Source organism: Microcebus murinus, chromosome 4 (assembly GCF_040939455.1).
Source record: "Microcebus murinus isolate Inina chromosome 4, M.murinus_Inina_mat1.0, whole genome shotgun sequence".
Taxonomy (NCBI): domain Eukaryota; kingdom Metazoa; phylum Chordata; class Mammalia; order Primates; family Cheirogaleidae; genus Microcebus; species Microcebus murinus.
Window position 1 is genome coordinate 57,694,127 of NC_134107.1, and position 25,215 is coordinate 57,719,341.

Consider the following 25,215-nt stretch of genomic DNA (forward strand, 5'->3'; position numbering starts at 1 on the left):
TAAGTCTCGCCCAGACTGTTGGCAAAAAAAAAAAAAAATTTATTTTCCTTTAAAATAAAGTATACAGACAAAAGAGCTCTGGATCTGGGGTAGTAGAGAAGATGGAGGAATACCAGGGAGCCCATTTGGGGTTAGAGATCTGTGCCTCTGACCCTTCCACCTCATATTTTTGCAGAGGAGGAAGGGTCCGTATGCCAGAAATTTCAGAAGGGAAGTAAATGCTGTGCTGGTACTTTTCTGGAATAGGTCATCCTTTAGGTACAGAACACCACCTTCATCGGATGTCAAAACCACACACTGGCGGAGCCTTTGTAAATCATACAGCACACCCACCCCCCATCATACACATGGACACACTGAGGCTTAGATAGGGAAGGGTGCACACCATAGGGCGTACACTGAATCAAAAAGGTGATGTCAGGACCAGAACACCTGGGCAACCTTATCGGGGACTGTGGCCACAGGCCTGCATGTGCACAGCAGATCATTAGATGCATTAGTCAAGTGAATGACCCCGTGGAGAGGAATGGCTGCAAGTATTTAGGTAGCAGCCACTGCTCAGTGGTTCCTGACCTCAGCGAAAGGTGGCTATGTAAGAGCTAAGAACTGGATAGTGGTCATGAACCTCACAGCTTTTTTTAGCACCAAATGGTGGAGCTCTCTTGCCAGCTCAGCTTCTTGAGGCCTCTCAGGTAAGGGTGGTGTTGCTTGAGAGCCCTTGTGCTCATATGAGTGGGGAGAAGGAACAGCCAGCTGCACTGGGGTCAGCCTTGGCCTATGCCCTTCCTTCTTCTCCCTCCCCCATCTTCAGTAGGGCTCAGAGAGGACACGGGGTGGGGAAGGCCAGAGTGGTTTCTTATTTCTTGTTTCTGGGCAGTGGGCTGCCTCCTCCCGAGCAGAACAGAAGGGTTTAGAATCGCTTTTCCTCAGGCTGAGAGGTTATGAGTAGCTCCTTGTTCCCGAAGTCCCACCAGGCCGTCAGGTGGAACGCCATGTTGGTTAGGACGACTGTGTACTCCAGGATGGCAAAGATGGTGTACACTGTTGTGAGGACACAAGGGACAGGGCATGGGGAAGCTCCCATTACCCCTCCTCAGGGGCCTCTTGATAAATCACCATACCACTAGTCCACCACAGGGAAAACCATGGCAACTGCCCCATATCCACTTATGACCATCTATAGATCCTGTCCTGGCCTCACCTCCAGCCTCACAATACATGTTGTGCCGAAAGTAGACAGCCAGTGCCGAGAAGAAGGAGGTGAAGTTGATGATGAAGAGCCGCTGTTTCCAGCTGTAGGACTTGCGATCCTAGGAGGACAGGCTGTCTCATCATTCTGCAGCTTATTGGCTATGTAAAAGCCTCCTTCCCCCTTCTAGCCCCAGCTCCTAAGGGCTGGGCCTTACCTCCCTTCGTTCCCCCTAGTGGTCATGGAAGGGAATACAGGCAGGGATAGCAAGAATGATGAACAAGTTCACATCCCTGCATTTGGGGGAGTGAGAAAGCCAAGGAGAAGTGCTCTCCCTGCCATTCCCACTTCAGGAGGATGGAAAGTTACCTGGAGCCACCCACCCTCCCTACATCTCCAGAAACTGTAGGGAAAAGAAAGGCCTGTGTGTGGGTGGGACGCTGGAATTATTACAGACCACAATCCCTGACACTATTCTTAATCCACTGCAGCCTGGGTGCTGCCCCATTCTACCCCCATTTGGAACCTTCATCTCTTCTATTCTCTCGTGCTGGGACCCAAACACAGTCCCAGATCCTGACCAATCAATCTTTCTCCACTTGTCTCCAAGGCCCAGCCCCAACCCCAGCACCCCTGTGCCAGGGTTCCCATTAGAACTCCAGTTCCCACCTCACCATTACCTGCATCCTGAGGACAGATGTCTCTGATTTTGGTGGGGCCGCCTGGAGCCCTACTAGGGGTAGACCGTACCTCCTGACTTACTGTGTGCTTCTTGGTCAGCCGCCAGAGAATGCAGGTGAGGAGCATGTGCCCGAGGGATGAGGCAATAAACACAATGAAAGCATTTTCGTGGATGGCTGGAGGGAAAGGAGGATTGGGAGTGTGCATCCTATGGCAGGGAGTGCCCACACCCCTGCGCAGGAAGTTTGGGGAAAGGCGGGGCATGTCCCCTCCCTGAGCCCTTCCCCACTCCTCCCTCCTCCGAGCACCCACTGAAGTCCTCTGAGGAAGAGACATAGGTGAGCACTAGCAGCGCGAGGATCTCCACAACGTTGAGGCTGAAGTTGAGGCGACAAAGTGGGCGGTAGCAGGGAGATGGTGAGGCACAGCTGAGGTAGTAGTTCCAGTAGGCGAAGGCCACCAAGAAGCGAGGCGCCGAGTGCACACCAATGCAGAAACGCCACACGTAGCGCTGGGGCACCTCCCCACCGATGGCCGAGCTCACGGAGGGCAGGTAATTGGGTACCTGGAGAGTTGTGACCTGTCTGGGAGGCTGCCTCTGCCGGCCCCACCCACCTGGAGAGCCTTCTCTCCATCTGTCAAAATCACCCCTGCCTTCAGAAGGCTCTGTTCCAGCCCCTCCCGCTCCAGTAAGTCCTTTAGGTTCCCCACAGCTCCCCCAGACCTCCCCTTCCAGTCCCAATGTGCTGGATTCTCACTCCCCAGCCAGCCTGGGATTTGTGCAGGGGCATGGTGGGACCTTCTCCATCTCTCCCCACACTAAATCAGCACGTATTTGGGCAGTGTATAGATGGGTTCACATGCTCCCTATGCCCATAGCTCAAAGCTGTGCCTCGCATAAGACCCTGCATGAGTTCTAGGAGTCCAGGACCCCAGATTCAGTCCTGAGGATAAGGATGAGTCATCACAGACCATCTGAAATTCCTTGGAACAGTGCTGGATTCACTGCCCAACTCAGATGTTCCTCTGACTGCTCCCAGCTCCATTCATTCCTCTGGGCAGGTGTGCCGAAGTGGCAGAGGGTGCTGTGAGATCCTGGGGGAGCTGGGACAGAGGGTACCCCTACCCTGATCATGTTTAAGAAAGTGGTTGCTCCTAACCTGGTATAATCTAAGAAAATGACCTTGTTCTTTTGTATCTCCTCCACCCATCCTTCTCAATGCCTGGAATTCCTCATTCCTTAAGGCAGCAGTCACCACCCTTTTTGGCACCAGGGGCCACTTTCATGGAAGACAATTTTTCCAAGGACATCGGGTGGAGGTGGAGGGTGCCCTGGAGGGGAGGACAGTGAGGCAGAGCTCAGGCGGTGATGCGGTGATGCGCAGCCCAGTTCCTAACAGTTCACTGGCTGTACCAGGCCATGGCTTGGGGGTTGGGGACCACAGCCTTAAGGAATTAAAGCCTCACTCCTTAAGGTGCAGAAAGAAAGAAGAGATAATACTTACACAACTGCAAGGACTGGTGTGTTGCTTATACGAGACATGAGAGGATGGGGGATGAATGAAAAATAGTCTAGAAGGAGACAGGAAAGCCAGGGACGGGAGGAGGATCTCTTAGATTCTAGGGCCTAGAACAGTGCTTCACAAACTTTAATAGTGCTTACAACTCATTAAGGGGCTGTGAAAATGCAGGTCTGGAAAGTGAGGATCTGCATTTTTAAAAGATTCCAAGACTGTAGAAGGTCCCAATCCATTGCCTACACTTTCCATGGACTTTTTTAGACCTTTTAACAAGGTCAGGATGCTGCCAGAGCCCAGTGACCTGGCAAGGGAATGACCTGCTCTAACTATGGAGGGACCAGTCTTCACAGACAGAGTTCTGAAAGATCCCTTCCTTTCTTCCGGTGGAAATTCTGAATGGGTCTCCAGACTGCTGGAAAGGTGAGCAATGCTGGAGGCAGCTCGCAGGGCAAGGGTAGACCCGGGGCAGGACCAGCCAGGGGCTTCACAGCCTCCACAAAAAAAGAGATGGAGTCCCCTCAGCACTATCAGAGGAGGCTAAGTACCAAGCTCTCAGAGAAAAGATGCTGCTCTCAAGGCCATGGCTTGAAACCAAACTCAGATACTCACTCTGAGTAATCAGCGAAGAAGCATTAGGGAGGCTTTGGAGCTGCATGGAGCTGAGTCTGCATTCCAGCTCTGCCTTTATTAGCTGGGTGACCTTCAGCAAGTCACTTTACCCTCTAAGCTCCAACTTCCTCACTGGTAAAATGGGAATAAAACACTACCTATCTTGTAGAGTGATTATGAATTCTAAATATAATGTAGTAAAGCATCTGCAGTGTCTGGCACGCAGTGTGTACAGTAAGTGCTGGCTTTCAAAAGGCAAACTTCCCTGAAAAGCCTGCAAAGAGGCTGTGAGCTACATGGCCATTGAGCATGGGAAGGCCTGCTTATGGGTGAGAAGTAGGAAGCTAATCTTCAGCAGACTCTTCCAAGACCAAGTCTCCTTACTTGATTTTTCTGCCTCTCTGTTCCCTTGAATTAGCTTAGTAAGAGTGTTGCCTCCACATCCTGAAATATCCATTCTGAAAATTCCTCCCCAGTCTCAGCTACTTTAAGGGGAACAGGACCAGCACCTAAAGCTTAATTGGGAGAGCCCAAAGCATTCAAAAGCCCTGAAGTTTGACCAATGTTGGCAACGGGTATCAGGTAGAGATGATACAGAGTTTGGCAGAGGCCTGAGGAGGAAAAGAGAGACAGGCTATTGGATCTGTCTTCACAAGCTCCTCTCAGATTAGGGGTGGAGGCAGGATTCTAAGAGCAGGGACTGTTTCTTCCATCATGTGCGCACACACACACACACACACACACACACACACACACACACACACACACACACACACAAAATCAGATACATATACCCCTACCCTCAGCCCCATCCCAAGCACACAAGTTCTTCACTCACCAGCTGTGCCAGCAGCAAGCAACATCAGGAGCTATCAGAGACCAGGCACACAGCTCACCCCAAACTTTCCCATGAGCCCAGAGCTAAGAGGACTGATAGATGGCTAGGTAACCCATTTCTGATAGGGCGGCAGGTCAGAAATACACATGGTATAAAGAGAGGGTTTCAAAAAATCCCCTACTACAGCACCTCATATTTCACTATTAGGTAAATCATTTGGCCTCAGGTAAAAGTCCCCCCCAAATTATAGATTTTTCTACCTTATTCTTCCCCACCCCTTGCCAACTGGACAAAAATTCCAACTCCTATCAATCCTATTTTCTACTCTTCTCTAGACTCCATCCCCTCCTCTCTATCCTCACAGTCCCCATCTTAGCTCTAGTTTCCCAGCAGCATGAGCTATTGCACTAGCCTCTTTATTGGTCTCCCTACTCTTGCCCCTGTCCTTAAATCTGTTCTCCATTCAGGAGCCAGAGCACAAATCTGATCAAGTCCCTTTCCTGATTAAAATCTTTCCAAAGTTCCCTACTGACTGCCCTCTGGATAAAATCCAAGGTCATGAGCCTGGCATTCACAAAGATCCTTCTTCACCATCACAGCAACAATGCCCCCTCCTACAGAAAGAAAGTCTTCTCCAATGTCCAAGCTGGTTGAGAGTACAGTCCCTGTACTCCCTTTAATCATAACAGGAATCCAAACTCACTATGTTGTGATTGTCAATGTCTAAGGACTGACTCTTGCAGGAACAAGATGCTAAGGGCAAGTCCATATTCAATTCCATGCCCCTGACACAGAAGCTCTACCCCTGGGCCTTCAGGACTGATCTGGGAGGCAATAAGTCCATCCATGCTTCTGGCTGGCAGAACCCTGAGTAGACACAGGTTGTGGGGCCTGGGGCTGCCAGTGGGAAAAACAAAGCTTGAGGATCCCAGATCAGGGCTGAGGATCCTTTACAGTCAGTTCCCTAGTCTGGGCTACAGCCACCTGCTGTATCTCCTGTCTCCTGGCCTCATCTTACCTCTTTGGTCTTTGCTTCCTTTTCAAACTGGTCTTTCTTTCTTTCTTTCTTTTTTTTTCTTTTTGAGACAGAGTCTGGCTCTGTTGCCCTAGGCTAGAGTGCCGTGGCATCAGCCTAGCTCACAGCAACCTCAAACACCTGGGCTAAAACAATCCTCCTGCCTCAGCCTCCCGAGTAGCTGGGACTACAGGCACATGCCACCATGCCAGGCTAATTTTTTCTATTTTTAGTTGTTTGGCTAATTTCTTTCTATTTATAGTAGAGATGTGGTCTTGCTCTTGTTCAGTCAGGCTGGTCTCTAACTCCTGAGCTCAAGTGATACTCCCACCTCGACTTCCCAGAGTGCTAGGATTACAGGCGTGAGCCATTGGACCCAGCCCAACGTCTTTCTTCAGCCTCCTTCTCCCTTTCATGATCTCTCTTGCCCATTCCCAATCCTTTCCCTTCCCCCATCACCCCCTTCCCCTACTTCTTGCACTTTTTATAATCCTCTTCCAACTCCTAAAGGACTGTGATTCTACTCTCTCTGTATCTCTCCCTCCTATATTCTCCCTAACTCTGACTTGCCCCTCCTTCCCCTTTTGTCCCTTTCCCCTCTCTCTCACATTCTACCTTCACTCTCTGATTCCACCCTTACCACCATCTCCTGACCTGGCCCTGACCCAGGGGCTGGGAAGCCTGGCACTCACCCCACAGTCAGTGGCCACCGTGTACTCAAAGTGGAACACCAGGGACCAGATGATGCAGAAGAAGAAGCCGAACACAGGGAAAGTGATGACCCACCAGACCATGGCCGTGAAGCGGAGCCGGAACACAGTCCCATCGGGGTCCAAGGGCTGGGAGGCCGCAGAGAACATCCTGTAGGGAGTGGTCCAAGCAGGGCAAGGGACACAACTTGGGGCCTGGTAGGATACCTGGACCTGGGAAAGTGGGGCCTTTTCCAGAGCTGGCTCCTCAGAGTATAAGAAAGAGCATAAGGAAAAAAGGAAGACAGTGCAGAGAAGGAGAAGCAGCAGAGACAGGCAGGGTCAGCTCTTAGGAATCCCCTTGGCATACTGATATTCTAGGTCTACCTCCTGAAAACCTGGAAAACAGAGGTCCCCAGTGGCCTGGACACGGGAGCTCTGATGGCCCACCTGGCTCTCACAATCCTCACAGCCACTCGGGAGAAGAATCAGTGGTGGAAATGTTATTATTCCCATTCCACAGAAGGGGAAACTGAGGCCCAGAACTCAAACACCAGGATGAAGGCCTCTTGCCATCTGACAACTTAAAGCTCTAAATCAAGGTTTCCTTCATCTAGACAAAGAATCCTTGGCTTAGACTGGCTGAAGCCCTCCCACTGACCCTGTCTGACCACATTCCTCCTCCTCACCCAAGTTCAACTAGGAACAGTAGGAGTGCCCTGGAACCTATTTTAGTGAGGCCACAGGCTGCCAGCCATCCCACCCCCAGGCTCTGAATGATCTAAGGCTCGGGCCAATAATAGCCTGATCCCAAAATATCAGGGTCCCTATGGCAGTCCAGACACCCATTTCCTCCCCCTCTGAGGGGATCCAATGTCACCCAATACAAGGTTTTGGGGAATTTGAGGGTCATGGGAACCTTCTCCACCACTTGAGCCCGCTGTCCTGTGCCAGACCCAGGAAGCCTCTGTCCAGGCCAGACCTAGACCCAACCAGGGCAAAGCTGAGCTTCTACTCCCTTCTCCCCTCTAGCAGGGAACTCCCTCTCAACCCATACTGCCCCAACTACCATGACCCCTTAAGCTGGGCTCCCTTCTGTGGCAAGCAGGGGAAGACAGAGATGGCTTAGTATTAAAAGACCTAGGACCAAATCTCCTCTTGGGACTCATATTCCCCTCCATTAAGAGGACCCCAGTCCACTAGTCTAGGTCAGCATCAGGGATGGGTTGGGGGCTCACTAAGAAACACTCACACTGGGTGCTGCAGGATCCGGGACTTGGGTTGAGTAAGGGCTCTTGCTGGACTGAGACTGTTCTAAGACTAGAGGGTCCCACCCCTAGCTCCTCAGGACCTGCCCTCCCGCCCACAGTGCCCAGTTCTCCACGCCTGCCCAAGCACACAGCCTTCCCTGGATCAACAAGGCCACGTCATAGATCCTGGAACACTCTGCAAAGTTAAGAAGTGATAGTGGCTAAGGTCAGCTCACAGCAGCTTCCTTGCCAGGGATGGGGGTGGGGACCTTTCTCAGGGTTATATCCAGGGATATAGTTAGGTTTCTAGGAATAAAGAGAAAGCAGAATGGGATCTGGCCCTTTTTTTGTTAAAACAGGACTGAGTATGTTTGTTGGGCCTCCTTAATACTATGATAATAGAATCAGGATCCAAAAGAGATCTGACAGTCCTGAATATGCAATATCAGTGTCTAGCCTGTACCCGTACAGAAACAGCTAATGGCAGCTCAGGCTGCACCAACAGAAGCTTCCCAGTCAGTAACAGAAATGAACAGTCCCATTTTTGCCTGCATTGCCCAGGACATCTGGAGTCCTATGCCCAGATCAAGGACCAGCATAGAGAGAAAGTGACCAACTGGGCCAAGTCCAAGGGCATATTCAAAGTAGACAGGAGCCTGGAGATCATGTCCTGGGAGGGTTGCCTGAATGAACTGGAGCTATGCTACCTAAGAAGACAGATTCAGGGACCTCATTACTGCTTTCTTGTCTCTGCAGGGCTGATCTGAAGCCAGGAGGAAAGAGTAGCTCTGTGGCTACCAAAGCAATGCCAGGGCCAGAGTAGAGATTCACCAGAAAGAAAGTATATGTTCACTATAAGAAAGAACTTGCTAATTGTTAGTTATTAAGGTTCCTTAGAATAGGCTATCTCAGGAGAAGGGAAGCTCTTCATCACTGGGGATGTGCAGGCAGAGGCAAAGTCATAAATATAGATATATTGAACTAGGTTGCTTCTTTTATTCCTAGGGTTGGCCATTCCTGGAATACTCTGGGTGGGAATTCAAATTCCACCCAGGTGGATCCAACCAGGTAGTCCCAAGGAGTGGGGACAAAATACCACCTAGTGACCAGGGTCACTAGGCCTATTATTGCTCCAGAGGGGCCAGGTACTCCTCCAGCAACTACCTATGCCTTAGTTCCCTAAGTGGTATGCCAAGAATGGATAACAGGGGGACAAGGTATGCTGAGGTTATTGGTCCCATTAGCCCTCTGGGCCAGCCACAAGGGACAGAGCAAACAGCCTTGTCTGTTTAACTCCACATGCCAAACAAATAAATTTTGTTTGGACTATGAATGCCTTATACCATGCCTCCCTCTCCCCAGGTCACTGGGCTAGGGAATTCTATTCATTTATTCAACAAATACTTTCTAACTCAGATGCAGTGTCTACCCTCAAGGAGATCCTGGTCTGGTAGGGCAGACAGACACAAATGCGATATGATAGAACTGTATGGGAGACAACACAGGAACTGTTGGCATCCATAGGAGGGAGTGATTAAGTCTGCCCCAAGGAGACTAGGGAAGGCTTGTCAAAGGAGGAGACACCTGGGCAGGGTTTTGTAGGATGAACAAGAGTTGGCCAGGGTAATAGGAAGATCTAATGCCTTATCTGAGGTTAAGCACTATGTCAGGAAAGGGTGACACTTCCCCTTAGATAACTTGGTCACCCCCTTTTCTTCCAGTCCTGTTCCTTCTGATAGTTCTCAGTCGTAGGTTTCATCAGACTGGGTACTCACATCTCAAGGCTCACGTCTACCCACTGACAAATCAGGAAGAAGGGAAATTTCAACTCATATGAACAAAAGAAGTGGGGCCTCCACCCCTTACTCTGAGCCAGACCCCACTGCTAGTCCTAGCCCTTTCTCTGGAGCAGCTGTTCTTTATAGGAAGGGAGGATCCAGCTAGCTGGGGCCTTCAGAGCTTTCTCCATGGCTAGTCCAAGGGCCATGTCCAGGCCCTGCCTCTTCTACACCTAGAGCTCCTAGGCTAACTTCATCTCCTGCCTGCCCTCCAATCTGAAAATCTCTTCTTCCCCCTCTTCCTTCTGCTCCTTGCCCTTCACACTGCTCAGACCACCATCCCATACTTCCTAGAGCTCTATACTAGCCCTGAGAAGCAGGAGCAGGACAGGATTATTAACTTTATTTTAGACACGAGGAAATCAAGGCTGAGTCTCTGTGTCTCAGGTAATACAGAGTCAGTGGATGTCAACACAAGTCTAGCCCATTTACTCCCATATCCTACAGAGAAAGAACTCTCACATCTTTCTTACTGGCCCAGCATCCCATATCTCTGTCCAGAAGGTACATGGTCATCCACGGAACCTCAAAGAGTATGGGACCTACCCCACAACACATATATACACACATCATCAGGTCTCCATACAGACAGGCACAGAGATAGTGTTGCTCACACACATACCCCACTCAAAGCCATCATATACAGTCATGTCCCTCGCAATCACATACACACATATATACAAAATCATATTCTCATAGAGACAGGCATAAGCCCACCCTGCCGTATCTAGCCCAATCCTGTTCTCTCTCTACCCCCTGGGAAACCCTGGGGCTCCAGAATCTGCTCCTTTATGAAGTCAGGATTGGGTTGTGGGCTCCAGAGTTGCTCATTTCATTGACTCCATCCCCTAGAACCTTCATGGAAGGTGGAGGGAAACTAATCCTTGAGGCATCAATTTGCAGGCAATCCCACAGCAGCCCTGTATGTTTGATGGACCCCACTGGAGCGCTGGCTAATCCTGTTAAAACAGATTCAGGAGCCAAAGAAGATCCAGATGGACCTGAATATGAGGTATCAGTGCCCCTCAAGCCCTACCCCACAGTGTGTGGCCGTTGTCTCCTTGAAGTGGAAGAGCAGGGACCAGAGGATGCAGAAGAGGAAGGCGACAAATGGACAGCCGACCGTGACCAGGGCCACCACGGTGAAGCGGAGCCGGGCCAGGGTCCCATCCCGGTCCAGCGGCAGTGGGACCTGGTACATCTTGTCAGACCTAGGGATGGAGTGGCATGCTGTCAGGGCCTTAGGCAGTATGGCTAGGACTCAGTGGTGAAGGCAGCCCTTGTGCTCAGCCCTAAACTTAGCTGTGCTACGTGATAGGGAGTCTGAGAAAGAAGTCACCTAAACTTGGATAACTCCTGCCCTGGGTGAGGAAGACTGACTCAGAATCCCAAAACAACATTCCACCTCAACTTCAGAGAGAAGACAATGAGCCAAATCTGTGCTAGGAAGAAGCTTGAATAGATTGGGAGACCTTCTCAGCCCTCTGCCTGGCCTGACAGGCCTTAAGACTATAGGACCTGGCTTAACTAGTCTCTTTTTGTTTTAAGAACCAATCTTAAAACCTACCGGTGGACCATCTCCTCCCCCAAGCTTTTGAGCCTCAGGCCCAGCCTCCAAGCTTCCAGGCCTCTCATCAGCTCTCACTGCTTCACCCACCGGCCTAGGGCCCTCCTGCACCTTCAGTCCCTTGCCAGTTCTGTGTGCTGTGTGTGCCTGCACCACAGTCACAGTGCAGGGACTCCATGGAAGCAAACAGAACTTCGACCCCTTGCTTGTCCCCGCCTGCTGCCTCACGTGCTCTGAGGGTGAAAGGCTTTGCAGAATCAGGCCTGGCGCTAGCCTGGGCTTGCTGTTTGCTGGAGAGACCTGCTTGGTCAGCTTCTGGAGGCTTCCAAGTGCCCAGGGGCCTATCCACCACCTTCCTGTGAATAGGTAAGGGCTCCTGAGCACTGTAATTTCCCCTCCAAACAAGGGTCACTGAGGACAGAAACTGTAATAGCTAAGTATACACCAACCAGATGAGGAAGTTAAAGCAGGAATCTGCTCAGGGTCACATAGCAACTAGATGCAAGAGCCAGGAAGATGTAGGGCCCACGAAAATGTACAGTCTGCAACTCTGGCCTTGCTTGACCCCTTCCTCTCTCTGTCAGAGCTCTGGGCAGAAAGGTCAGGTTAGGACTAGTGTGAGGGAGGAAGAAGGGGTTCCTGTCCATAGGAAGAAGAAAAGGAAAAACCAAATCCTACATAGATGAGCCAGTTAGCCCTGTTCCCACTGAAAAGATAGAGAAACCAAGATACAGAGAGAGAGAAAGGCCCTTCCTCAAAGCTATATACTGAGTCAGAGGGAAAGCCATCCCTGGAATTTAGGCTGTTTCCCAGCCAGAAAACTGGTCTGCTGGGCTCAAAGGCCTACTTAAATCAAGTCCCAACTCTTCAGGGCCCCACCCTCATGACTCTCCTTTCCAGTCCCACCCTCATTCTAGAACAAGCCAAGTGGATACACCTCTGCATTCTTATCCATCTTTCCCCACCTGCCTTTGCAAGCCCAATCAGGCAGCCTGCCCTAACTGCTCAAGTTCCTCTCTCCCTTTTGGGAGCAGGGAAATCAGGGATAACCCTGGGGAGTTGGAAGTGGCTATGGTGAGCTCCCAGATCAAACACATTCTCTGGGTTATCCTTAATTGAACTATAAGTCCCTTAGGGCCCTAAATGGGGAGCACCTTCCCCACTCAGTTCAAACCCAGACCCTTCAGTTACAGTAGCACTAGTCTCCCTGAAGCCTGCTGCCCCAGATCCCTCAGGAACCACCAGGATCCCCAAGTTGAAGACCAGATCTTTAGGGAATGAATAGGCACTACCCAAGGCTGGGGGTGATGAAGAGGTTCAAGGAACAGTTTGTTCTACTTCTTACAGGTATGCCTGGTCTCCCTTTTAGCTGTGTGACCTTGGGCAAGCCACCTAACCACTCTGAGCTTGTTTCCAGTTATGCAACAAGGGAATCATGTGGTTTAGATCATTTCCAAGGCCCCTTCCACTTGGTCATTCCACTCCTCTACACCTTAGGGCCAAGAGCCCACTACCTAAAGGGCAGTTGTTTAGCTCCCAGACAACTCTAACTTTCACTGGTACCACTTAGCTTAAAACTGCTTTCCCAGGAGTAATCCTATCTTATCTCCAAAGTCCCTAGAGATCTTCTCAGTCTCCAATCCAAATCCACATTTACCAGGTACCTATGGAGTACTAGGCACCCTGCTCAGCACTTGATATACATTCATTCTCTCTCTCTCTTTTTTTTAGAGACAGGGTCTTGCTCTGTGCCCAGAGTGCAGTAGTGCCATCACAGCTCACTGCAGCCCCAAACTCCTGGGCTCAAGCGAACCTCCTGCCTTAGCCTCAAGAGTAGCTAGAACTATAGGCATGCACCACCAAGCTTGGCTTTTTTTTTAAGTTTTTTTGTACAGACAGGGTCTCGCTATGTTGCCTAGACTGGTCTTGAACTCCTGGGCTCAAGCCATCCTTCCGCCTCAGCCTCCCAAAGTGCTGGGATTACAAGGGTAACCACCGCAGCCCACAGACATACATTGTCTCTTAATCCTCGCTATGATTTTATGAGCTAGGCGCTACAGCCTGTGTTTCCATTTTACAGACGAGGAAACTGACGCTCAGGAAGGTTAAAAATACTTACTCAAGGTCACAGGCTAATAACTGGCAGAGGTGGGATTCAAAACTTGTCTATGGGGTTCCACCCCACCCCACCCCCCAGCCCCTCCATCCACCGCACCTAGGAGGAATCCTGACCAGGAGGCCCTGCGGAGTAAAGAAAGGAGAGCTCAACCCCTGCACACCCAGCACCATGTTGGGGAGGGGAGGGGGCTCAGCTCCGCAAGTCCAGACAGCAGCAGTTCCTGGGATACGCGGTATTTGCTACAGGAGTGCAGGCACCAAGACCCCCAGAGCTCGGGGCCCGGCTCTGCGGAGGCTGGACCGCGTGGCCGAGCTCCCCTGAGTGGGGCTGCCCGGCGGTCTGGCACACCCACCCCTATACTCACCCAGGCGACGGTGGCCAGGACGCCACGCCAGCGCTGGCTGGAAGCCGGGGGCAGCCCAGGCCTGGGCCGGGGGCTAGCTCCGGGGGGGCGGGTCGGAGCGGGAACGGCAGGGGCGGGCCCGGCGCGCTCGGGGCGGAACTTAGGGAGGAAACAGCGCCCGGATTCTCCGCTGGCTCCTCCCTGCTTCTGGGGACCCCGACCTCCGGCTCTCCCCCTTACTCTGGCGTCTCCTCAAGCCATGCCTCTCAAGCCCTGGACTGCATCGCCAATTTCAGCTGCGCGAGGGCAGCCGGAAGAGCCCTGGACATCTGGATTCGACATGTTAGATAAGTCACCTTGTCACCTTACCTCTCAGCGGCGTTCCATCACCTGTTGAAAGAACATAAAATTAATTCAACAGAGCCCTGATTTCTCTCATTCCCTGACCCCAGTCTCTCCTACCCCCTACCCCCATTCTCACCGATTATCCCAGCCTCGCCCTTCTGAAACATTAAACCAGTTTCGTCTCAGCCTCGGCGCCCCTCCCCTAAATTTTTGCTCCCCAGAGCCGGTTGGGGACTTTTCAGCAGAGAAGAGCACCTTTGCAGGTAGTGAGATCCGGTGAGGCCCAACCCAGAAACTCTGGCCCAGTGCTGTTCCGCCTTTGATCAGGAGAGGGCGCCATGTCCTGTCATAGCACAGGGAGAGAATCTGTCCCCAGCCTTGGGTCTCTCCCCACACGATTAACACCGAGAAACCAGCTGCTAGGGTTTTCTTCCCACCCTGACCCTGACTGACCCATAAAGGAACATTAGAGGGAAACTGGCTCCCTTTTATATATCCTTTTTTTTCTTTTTTCTTTTGGTGCCGTGATCTGGATAACACGGGCTCCCTTTGTAAAGACCATCCTACCCAAGAGGGTTAGGGGACCAGTAATCCCTCCTGCAGGTACATTGGGGGGTTGTTAGCGCACCTGCAGGGGGTGGAGGACCTCTGAAGTAGACACGGTTACCATCACATCTTTCCTATTTAAATCTTCACAGTAATAAATAACACATTCTGAACACCCACTATGTCCCAGGCACTCTACTTTTTATGTGTAATCTCATTTAATTCTGACAAAAATTCTATGAGGTAAATATTATTAATATTCCCATTTTACCAATGGAAAACAGAGAAGCTAAGTTACCTATTCACACAGCTAGTAAATATCAGAACCAGGATTCAAGTCTGGCACTCGAGGTCATTCCCTTAAATCACTAAAGACTGTTAATCCACAAGATAGCCACTTTAATTTTAATCGTAGCCACTATAATTGCCACTTTGCAGAATGGGGAGAAGGGATTTACATTTGTTGACTAATTTGCCAGAGCTCTTCAGGTATCCACTCTTGTTCATTCACTCGGCCTAGGCCCTGTCTGTGACAGGCCCCTGGCTGAGCAATGGTGGAGGATACAGAGACATCTCAGATTCACTTGGTGTGTGTTGTGTGGGGAGTCCAACTCTGAAGGGAAGGTGTCTTATTCTAAAAACTACTTTTCTTTTTGTTTTTTTTAAATCTTGTAGGCGATTTTATTTAATTATGATGAGAACAATGAGATCCCTGTCTCACAGTGGAAAGTATGTCTCTGGTCTGGTTTCTCCCAGATTTAGCATTTCTCCTCTGATCATTGCTAAACTCATGATCTAAATTCTCCTCTGACTTCCCATTTCTATAAATTCCAAGATATCATCTCTTTTGATAATGTATTTTTTTTCCTTTTTTTACTATTATTTCAGCATATTATGGGGGTACAAATGTTAAGGTTACGTACATTGCCCATGCCCCCTTCCCCCTTCAAGTCAGAGCTTCAAGCATGAACATCCCCCAAATGTTGCATATCTCACTCATTATGTTCGTAGATACCCATCCCCTCCTCCCCCCTCCCACTCGCCCAACACCTGAAAAATGTTATTCCTATATGTCCACTTATGTGTTGATTTGTTAATACCAATTTGCTGGTGAGTACATGTGGTTAAAAACTACTTTTCTTGACTTCGAAGTCTTTCCCATCCTGTTCTTTAAGTTCCCAGGGCAAATGGACTAGTAAAACTTTACTAAAAGAACCACCTCCTTCCAATTTTGGCAACTAGAGTCAGGCTTTCTACCTTGGGGCTTCATGGCATCTTCTTGTCTAGCTTCATCCCAGGGGTGTCTGCTCCTGGCCCTTGCTTCCTATCTTGATTCCTTGTCTGTTCCCTTGGCCCTAAGTACCATTCCCTCTTCCTTCCTCTAGACTACTTCCAATGCTGGAACCTTGAGGTGCTCTGATCTAATTCTTTAGATTAATTTTTAAATTTCCAGTTATTTGGGCAATATATAGCTCTGAGCCTCTGTTTTCTCATCTATAAAATAGTTTTTGGAATATCCACATCAAAAGGTTGTTGTGAGAATTAAAGGTAATATAGCAGGCATGTGGAAGGTGTACAATATGTGATGGTTATTATGACTAGAGATGTAAGTTACAGTCTGAATTTGTCCTAACGGAGCTTTTTCTAAACTGTCTGACCTTGATTGTCACTGACCCTCTCAGAATCTGTTTATTTCACTGTAAGTTTGAAAGGACTCACTCACCTTGATCTATGTGAGGAAAAGCAGAAGAAAAAAATGAGTTCTTACTATTAATATGTGCTAAGGACTTTTATGTACACACTTATTTGATCCTCATAATAATTTGGTGATGTATGTTTGATGAAATCCATTTTACAGATAAAGAAGTTGAACATGTATCTAAGCATCTAGTCTTGCCCTCATTCAGTAGGCACTAAGTGTTTGCTGAACTGGCATTTGTCCATTGTCCAAGTAGCCACTGCTGCTGAGGGCTTTCAGTGTCTCCTGACTTCCTAGTGAATTTGCTTGGTATCTGGACATACCCTAGAGAGACCTGTGCCTGAAACAGTACCACCATTTTCCAGCTTTAGCCACAATCACTGCTCCACTCCCTCTGTCTACACACTCGTATCAGATACCCCCCCAGAGATTGAGTGTTTGTTCACAGGGATGTTCTGGCCCCCATTAGCATGGGGGCAGTATAGAAGTAGGAGGCAGAAGAGAATGTGGGATGTGGTTTTCAAGGAAAGCTTCTTATAGAAGATCTCCTTTGCTGGTCTGCTTGCCATCCTGTCTCTTCCTCATCCTCCCCATTACAGCAACATAGCTCTTCTGAAACATATAGGCTCTTCTTTTAAACCTCTTGACCATGTCCCTCCCTTTCTGCAAAGAAATTATTTAGCAATTCCCCACAGCTTTTAGGATCAAGAGCAAATTCCTTAGTGTTGTATTCAAAATTCTTCATAATCTGGCAGTCCTCTCTACTCCAGAACTACAAATTTTACATTTTAGTTTCACTCCCTGCTTTTATAAAGCTTTATTCAACTTCTTCCTTATCCTCTCCCCCAGATCCCATGATCTGTCCACCTCCCCACTCCATAGGCAGCATTAGATGGCTTTCTATCACACCTTTATTAGGATTCCGACCATGTAGCCAAATAATTTGTTGCCTGTTTCCTCCACCTTCCTAGGAGCTCATTTAGGGATGGAACCCCGACGTGTTTCATTCATTTCTTAATACTTTTGGCTTAGCCCAGGGACAGGCATATAGCAGGAGCTCCAAAAATATTTGTTGGATTGATTTAATTGAACTAGATTTTTCAAAGATGGGCAGTATTTACATAGATCAAGCAGAGATTTAGGAACTGTAAGAAAAGCCTTTGAAGAACAACTGCCTAGGGGTAGAGGACTGAGTGAGCATGGCTGGGGAAGGTAAAGAGGCAGGGAGGGACATAGTGCTAAAGACATCCAGCTTCAAACCAAATTCTGCCCCAGCCTCCTGGGAAGCCTCAGGAAAATCAGTGTTCTTCTTGGGTTGAGGATTTGTTCTTGTCAGAGATCTTTTTCAGGACCAACACATCCTTCTTGGATGGCTTTAAACTACCCATTCCAGGCTCACATATCTTGGTCTAGGCTCCACTGTGACTCAAACAGTAATTAAATCTTCCTTGTTCTATAAAACTTCCTTTGGCTCCCCTTTCATTTCTAGGATAAAGTCCCAGTAGCACTCCTAGATATAGTGAGCTCTTTCTTGGCCCTACACCTTCTCTTTCCATGTTCATCTAGCCTGGAATGTTCTCTCTTCTCCTTTCCATCTCAGGAAACTCTACCCTTCCTATAAAGGTACTGATTAGATCGGGCACTGTGACTTACGCCTGTAATCCCAGCACTTTGGAAGGCCAAGGCAGGAAGATTGCTTTAGGTCAGGATTTCAAGACCAGCCTGGGCAACATAGTGAGTCTCCATCTGTATAAAAAATTAAAAAATTAGCTGGGCACGGTGGCACCCACATGTAATCTCAGCTACTTGGGAGGGTGAAGTAGGAGGATTGCTTGAGCCCAGGAGTTCAAGTATGCAGTGAGCTATGGTCATACATTAGTGTTCCAGCCAGGTAACAGAGCAAGAGCCTCTCTCTCTCTCTCTCTCTCCTTCTCACACACACACACACACACAAAAGTATTGACTGAGGCCGGGCGCGGTGGCTCACGCCTGTAATCCTAGCTCTCTGGGAGGCCGAGGCGGTCGGATTGCTCGAGGTCAGGAGTTCGAAACCAGCCTGAGCAAGAGCGAGACCCTGTCTCTACTATAAATAGAAAGAAATTAATTGGCCAACTGATATATATAAAAAATCAGCCGAGCATGGTGGCGCATGCCTGTAGTCCCAGCTACTCGGGAGGCTGAGGCAGGAGGATCGCTGGAGCCCAGGAGTTTGAGGTTGCTGTGAGCTAGGCTGATGCCACGGCACTCACTCTAGCCTGGACAACAAAGTGAGACTCTGTCTCAAAAAAAAAAAAAAAAGTATTGACTGGCATGACACTTGGGTAAGTTAAGAATGCATGTGGTAATTTCTAGGGAGATCACTAAAATAATAATAGAAAAAGATAATTTAACTTCTGAACTAGTATAGTAGGAAAAATGGAATAATCCAAAAGAATGCAAAAAGGAGAGATATAAATGGCCAATAAGCAGTGAAAAGATGCTCAACATTAGTCTTTAGGGAAATGCATATCAAAACTGCAATGAGGCCGGGCGCGGTGGCTCACGCCTGTAATCCTAGCACTCTGGGAGGCCGAGGCGGGCGGATTGCTCGAGGTCGGGAGTTCAAAACCAGCCTGAGCAAGAGCGAGACCCCGTCTCTACTATAAATAGAAAGAAACTAATTGGCCAACTAATATATATAGAAAAAAATTAGCCGGGCATGGTGGCGCATGCCTGTAGTCCCAGCTACTTGGGAGGCTGAGACAGAAGGATCGCTTGAGCCCAGGAGTCTGAGGTTGCTGTGAGCTAGGCTGACGCCACGGCACTCACTCTAGCCTAGGCAACAAAGTGAGACTCTGTCTCAAAAAAAAAAAAAAAAAAAAAACTGCAATGAGATACCACCTTGTACTTGTAGGATGGCTATAATGGGAAAAAAAAGGAAAATAACAAGTGTTGGCTAGGATATAGGAGAGGAGAAATTGGAATCCTCATATATTGCTGGTAGGAATATAAAATGGTACAGCCACTTTGGAAAACAGTTTTGAAGTTTCTAAAAAGTTAAACACCAAGTTATCATGACCCCACGATTATATTCCTAGGTATTTATCCAAAAGAACTGAAAATAGGTACTCAAACAGGTACATGTATATGTATGTTCATAGCAGCACTATTCACAATATCCAAAAGATGGAAACACCCCAAATGTTCACCAACCAATGAATGGATAAATAAAATGTAGTATACTTATACAATAGCATATTGTTTGCCTATAAAAAGGAATGAAGTACTGATACATGCTACAACCTAGAGGAACCCTGAAAACATACTAAGTGAGAGAAGCCAGACACAAAAGGCCACACATTTTATGATTCCTTTTATATAAAATGTAGATAAGAGTAGATAAATCCATTGAGACAGAATGCAGATTGGTGGTTATCAGGGGCTGGAGGAAGAGGGGAATAGGAAGATACTTCTTAATGGATAAGGGGTTTTGCTTTGGAGTTATAGAAATGTTTGGAACTGGCTAGAGGTAGGAGTTGTACAACACTGTGAATGAACTAAATGCCACTGAATTGTTTACTTTTAAAATGTGTAATTTTATGTTATGTGAATTTCACCTCAATTATTTTTTAAAAATTAAATTTAAAAAATTCAACACACAAAATCAGAAATAAAGCATTTGACAGGTAGGAAAAAAAAACTTAAAAATATAGTTACCATATAATCTAGTAAGTTCACTCCGATTTTCAATTCTCTTAGGTATAAACCCAAGAGAATTGAAAACATACCCACAAAACTTATGTACAAATGTTCATAATAGCATTATTCATAATAGCTAAAAAGTAGAAACAATCGAAATGTTCATCAACTGATTAATGGATAAACAAAATGTGGTATACCCATACAATGGAGTATTATTCAACCATAAAAAGAAGTAGTCATACATGCTACACATTATGCTAAGTGAAAGAAGCCAGACACAAAGGCCAAATATTGTATGATTCCATTTATATGAAATGTCCAGAACAGGCAAATCCATACAGAAAGGAGATTAGTGGTTGCCAGGGGCTGAGGAAAGCATGGGATAGAGAGTGGCAGCTAATGGATCTAGGGTTTCTTTTTGGGGTTAAAAAATGTTATGGAGTTCGATAGTGGTGCACGACCTTGTGACTATACTAAAAATCACTGAATTATATACTTTTAAAGGGTGAATTTGGCCGGGTGCCATGGCTCACCTCTATAATCCTAGCACTCTAGGAGGCCGAAGCCGGCAGATTGCTTGAGGTCAGGAGTTCGAAACCAGCCTGAGCAAGAGCGAGACCCCGTCTCTACTATAAATAGAAAGAAATTAATTGGCCGACTAATATATATAGAAAAAATAATCTGGGCATGGTGGCGCATGCCTGTAGTCCCAGCTACTCAGGAGGCTGAGGCAGCAGGATTGCTTGAGCCCAGGAGTTTGAGGTTGCTGTCAGCTGGACTGATGCCACAGGACTCACTTTAGCCTGGGCAACAAAGCAAGACTCTGTCTGAAAAAAAAAATAAATAAATAAAGGGTGAATTTTATGTTAGGTGAATTATATCTCAATTTTTAAAAAATCTAGCAGAGAGCTGGGCTTCCATAAATGGCAGCTACTATTACAAAAATAAAAAATAAAGGAGGCCGCGCATAGTGGCTTATGCCTATAATCCCAGAACCTTGCAGGGACTGAGGTGGGTGGATTGTGTGAGGCCAGGAGTTTGAGACCAACTTGAGCAACATAGCAAGATCTCATCTTCACTAAAGCAAGCAAGCAAGCAAGCAAGCAGGCATGGTGGCCACGCACACCTGTAGTCCCAGTACTTGGAAGGCAGAGGCAGGCGGATCAGCTTGAGCCCAGGAGTCTGAGGTTACAGTGAGCCATGATGATGCCATAGCACCCTAGCCAAGGCAACAAAGCCAGACTTGGTCTCAAAAAAATTAAAAAAAAAAAAAAAAAGAAAGAAAGAAAGAAATAGAAATGTTTGGACAAAATAGAAAGCATAATATGTTAGACAAAATCCTGACAATACCAGGAAATTCATTAAATGTAATTGACTAAGTGTTCTAGTTAAAAGTCAAAGGTATTCACATAGCATTTCTAAAAATGCAATTATATGTTATATATAAACTTCACCCTTCCTTATCAAGTTGTAGGAAAAGAGGAAGGGAATCAACATTTACTGAGTGCTTACAATGGGCCAAACAGTGCCCAATCCTTGCAAATTCCATTTGACCTTCACAACCACCTTACAAAATACAAAGTATTGTATCCATTTCATAGACAAGGAAACTGGAGCAAAAAATAGTTAAATAATTTGTGCAAGATATAAAAAGTAGCAAATCTAGGACTTGAACTTAGTTCTGACTCTAGCTCTGCTGCTCTTTCCAATGCACATATAGGAAATCTAGAACCATCACTGTGGAAGGACGTCTCTTGCCCTTCCATTATTTTGCAATCCTTACAGATCTGTTTCTTCCTTGAGCACCAATCCTTTATAGCAGCATAGGGTGAGTTCTCAAGTCATGGGTGGCTCTTGGGACAGAGCTGGGCTTTCCTTAGCTCTTTCTTGGTAAGAGCAAAGTGTTGAGTTGTGCACATCTCTGGCCTCCTAATGCCTATGTCAAAGCTTGGCTCAGAAAGCTTTTGTGAGCATGCACCAAACTCCTTGTCTTCAGAGCAGAAGAAGGAAGAGGATTATACCTGAAAGGTGTGTTATGAGAATTCAAATAGGAGTGGGTGGGCCAGGAACCTCTGGGTCAACAAAGATGTCTTTCACCAGTCAGGAGTCCCTGGAAATGATAACCTGTGGGCCACATGCTTACCAGAGTACCTAACAAGATCTCCTTAGAAATCACCAAGGTCACAGAAATTCCTCCCTGGAGCATTCCTCATCCAATGTGTACTCCTCTGGTCTTTCTACAGCATGCACTGTTTTGCTGCACACCTACTAGTACTTTGGACTGAATGTACTCATTCGCTTACTCACTCAAGACATATTTCTTTCAGAACCATTTTTAGCAAAAGAAAAGAAAACGATGTATTTCTGAGCCCCCTTTCTGTGTCAGAATCCATGTATTAGAATATTTAGAATGGGAACTCCTTGACATTTCTAAAGAATACATATCCCTTATTGCTGGGCTTACTGTTTACTAGGTACTATGGTAAGTGTATTTACATGCATTATCTCATTTAATTCTCACAACAACCCTGTGTGGCAAATACAGTTGTTATACCCATTTTACATACAAGGAAATTGAGGTTCAGAGAGGCTAGGAAATTTGTCCAAGTTCATTTAGCTAATACATGATTGGGTTCAGATTTAAACCCAGGGTTCTCTAACTGCAAAGTACAACACTTCTGCTACTATTTCCCACTGAAGGAAATAATTCACTCATTCATGCATCAAAAATCTACAGGGCACCCACTGTGTGCCTTGTATTAGAGACACCAAAATAAATAAGTAGAGTAGAGGCTTAAACATAGTTGGGTTTGAGGATTGAGGGGCAAGAAATCAAAGGTCCAGGAGGGCAGTAAGGAAGTTACTATAACTATCCAGGGAGAGCATTAATGACTTTCTTGAGTAGAGCAAAGGCAAGGGAGAGTGGTGGGAAAAGAGGGGTGTTTGGAGGAAGGTGACTACAGTCAGATGTTTAAACTAGCTTTATAATTTGTCCATCCATATATTAATTTTTTGTGTGGAGGGAGGCTCATCAGTGGAGCCACAAGCTTGTAAGTGGCCACCCACTGAAAAAATTTCAATGACCCCTAAATAATCCTCTCTCTTAATTAACTACTTGATTGACCTTTTGAATTGTTTCCCAGAAATGGTGGATTTTCTGCAGGGCAACTGAGAAAAGATTCTAAAAGCCCCTGAGCAGACTTCCTGAAGGCAAGATTCACCATCCCCTACAACTGTCCCAATGCATGGAGCTTTTTTTTTTTTTTTGAGACAGAGTCTCACTCTGTTGCCCTGGGTAGAGTGCCCTGGCGTCATCGTAGCTCACTGCAACCTCAAATTCCTGGGCTCAAGGGATCCTCCTGCCTCAACCTCCTGAGTAGCTGGGACTATAGGTACACATGACCACATCTGGCTAATTTTTCTATTTTTAGTAGAGACGGTCTTGCTATTGCTCCGGCTGGTCTCCAACTCCTGAGCTCAAGGGATCCTACGCCTTGATCTCCCAGAGTGCTAGGATTATAGACTTGAGCCATCTAGCTCAGCTGCATGTAGTCCTTCCTGAGATACACCTTGACCTGCCCCAAGGGGATAGTGGCCCCTCCTTTAAAGCCCATGATCTCCCCTATTAGGAGAGATTTGAGGCAGCTTCTCCCATTCTGGCATGACGTCTGTGGGCAATACTCCTTGTCTCAATAACTAGATCTTTGTGCAACAAGCAACTGTACCTAGACAGAAACCCCCTTGCAGTTTTTTTTTTGTTTTTTTTTTTTGAGACAGAGTCTCACCTTGTTGCCCAGGCTAGAGTGAGTGCCGTGGTGTCAGCCTGGCTCACAGCAACCTCAATCTCCGGGGCTCAGCAATCCTCCTGCCTCAGCCTCCCGAGTGGCTGGGACTACAGGCATGCGCCACCATGCCCGGCTAATTTTTTGTATATATATTTTTAGTTGGTCAATTAATTTATTTCTATTTTTGGTAGAGACGGGGTCTCGCTCAGGCTGGTTTCGAACTCCTGACCTTGAGCAATCCGCCCGCCTTGGCCTCCCAAAGTGCTAGGATTACAGCCGTGAGCCACCACACCCGGCCCCCTTGCAGTTTTGACAAGCCCAGTTCTTCATACATTATTTTTTTTTCTTCCTTTAAGCATCTACTTAGCACCTACAATGTGTGGTTTGTTCCACCTACTATCTTATTCCATCTTTGCAAATAATTCAGGTTATTAACAAACAAATCAATTATCTCTAATCCCTTGCTACCACTGAAAAACCTGGAGGATTTAAGTTCATCTATGTTTGGGGCAAAACCCATTTCAATTTTGTATTGACGTCCTAGGAAGAGATGGTGGCAAAGGTGTAGTCTGTATGCACTTTGCTTTCCGAGTACAGCTTCTGCTATTCTGCTTGAGACCTCCACCTCTCCCTCTTGTAATATCAGGCTTCTGCTCAGAGCTAGGCCCAGGGAGGAAAGGAATATCAAGAAGATGAAAATGCAGCTCTGACCTCCAACAGCCCAGGGCACAGAATACTAGGATACAAAGTGACAAGGTTGTTAACAGAGGCCTGCACAAGCATTAGCTCAACTCTCTGGGGAAGGTCGGCAAGCGCATCCACAGAGAAGGTGAAAACATTTGCATTACTCCTTTAAGAATAAGTAGGGGTTCTCAACGTGCATCTGGGAAAGAAGTTCCAAGAATCCTCATCTGTACTAGGCTCTAAGGGGGGCCATTTTCTGAGGGCATCTCCAATGCTCATAATGTCCACCCTAGAAATTCAGAAAGAGTGTGCCGGGGCAAGCATGAGTCATGAGAGAAGAGGGTCGGGATTTATGGGCTCAGAGCAACCGCAGACAAGCTATGCGGACAGACGGACCCCCCCCCCCCCACACACACACACACACACGGTGCTCAGCTCCGCACGTGGTCTGACCAAGAAGTGCGGGCAGAGAGACCAGGAAACCTTCCCATCACCGCCCGCGTGCTGGGGCAAGGAAAGGGTAGAAGAGTTACCATGCAATCCTGGGGGCTTCCCTCTGATTGGCCCGAGCTCCCGTAGCCCAAGTCTCTCCGCACGCAGGAAGGGGGAGGAGTCTCGTTATAGCGTCACCACTCTACTCCCACACACCGGGTGCTCCCCAGTCTAGCCACTCACCAGCCCACTTCCAGGGGCCTGTGTGACGTCACGAATAGCTCCCAGCCAACCGCGGCGGTGAGGGGCGGACTCCACGTCCCTCCTTCTGCCCCTCCCCTTTTCCTCCCCGTAGTTCCTTTTGCCCCTCCTCTTCCCTCTCGCC

At 47.7% G+C, this 25,215-nt stretch overlaps 1 protein-coding gene across 14 annotated transcripts; it reads right to left on the reverse strand.

Annotated features, from left to right (window-relative positions):
* Positions 1–38: 38 nt before the first annotated feature.
* On the reverse strand, positions 39–25,091 carry PGAP2 (post-GPI attachment to proteins 2). Of its 14 annotated transcripts, none has more exons than XM_076002255.1 (9): positions 24,932–25,091; positions 17,902–17,994; positions 14,028–14,048; positions 6,545–6,713; positions 3,376–3,442; positions 2,183–2,435; positions 1,940–2,046; positions 1,202–1,310; positions 39–1,041 (listed from the first exon to the last, which is right to left on the reverse strand). In XM_076002255.1, exons 4-9 carry the CDS (start codon positions 6,676–6,678, stop codon positions 911–913), a joined length of 801 nt encoding a protein of 266 aa, XP_075858370.1. In that variant the 5' UTR covers positions 6,679–6,713; positions 14,028–14,048; positions 17,902–17,994; positions 24,932–25,091; the 3' UTR covers positions 39–910. The 14 variants fall into 14 exon arrangements, with proteins under 14 accessions (XP_075858370.1, XP_075858369.1, XP_075858368.1 ...); XM_076002254.1 differs by lacking the exon at positions 3,376–3,442 and adding an exon at positions 10,666–10,840 and having other exon boundaries at positions 1,952–2,046; XM_076002253.1 differs by lacking the exon at positions 3,376–3,442 and adding an exon at positions 10,666–10,840.
* Positions 25,092–25,215: the final 124 nt, after the last annotated feature.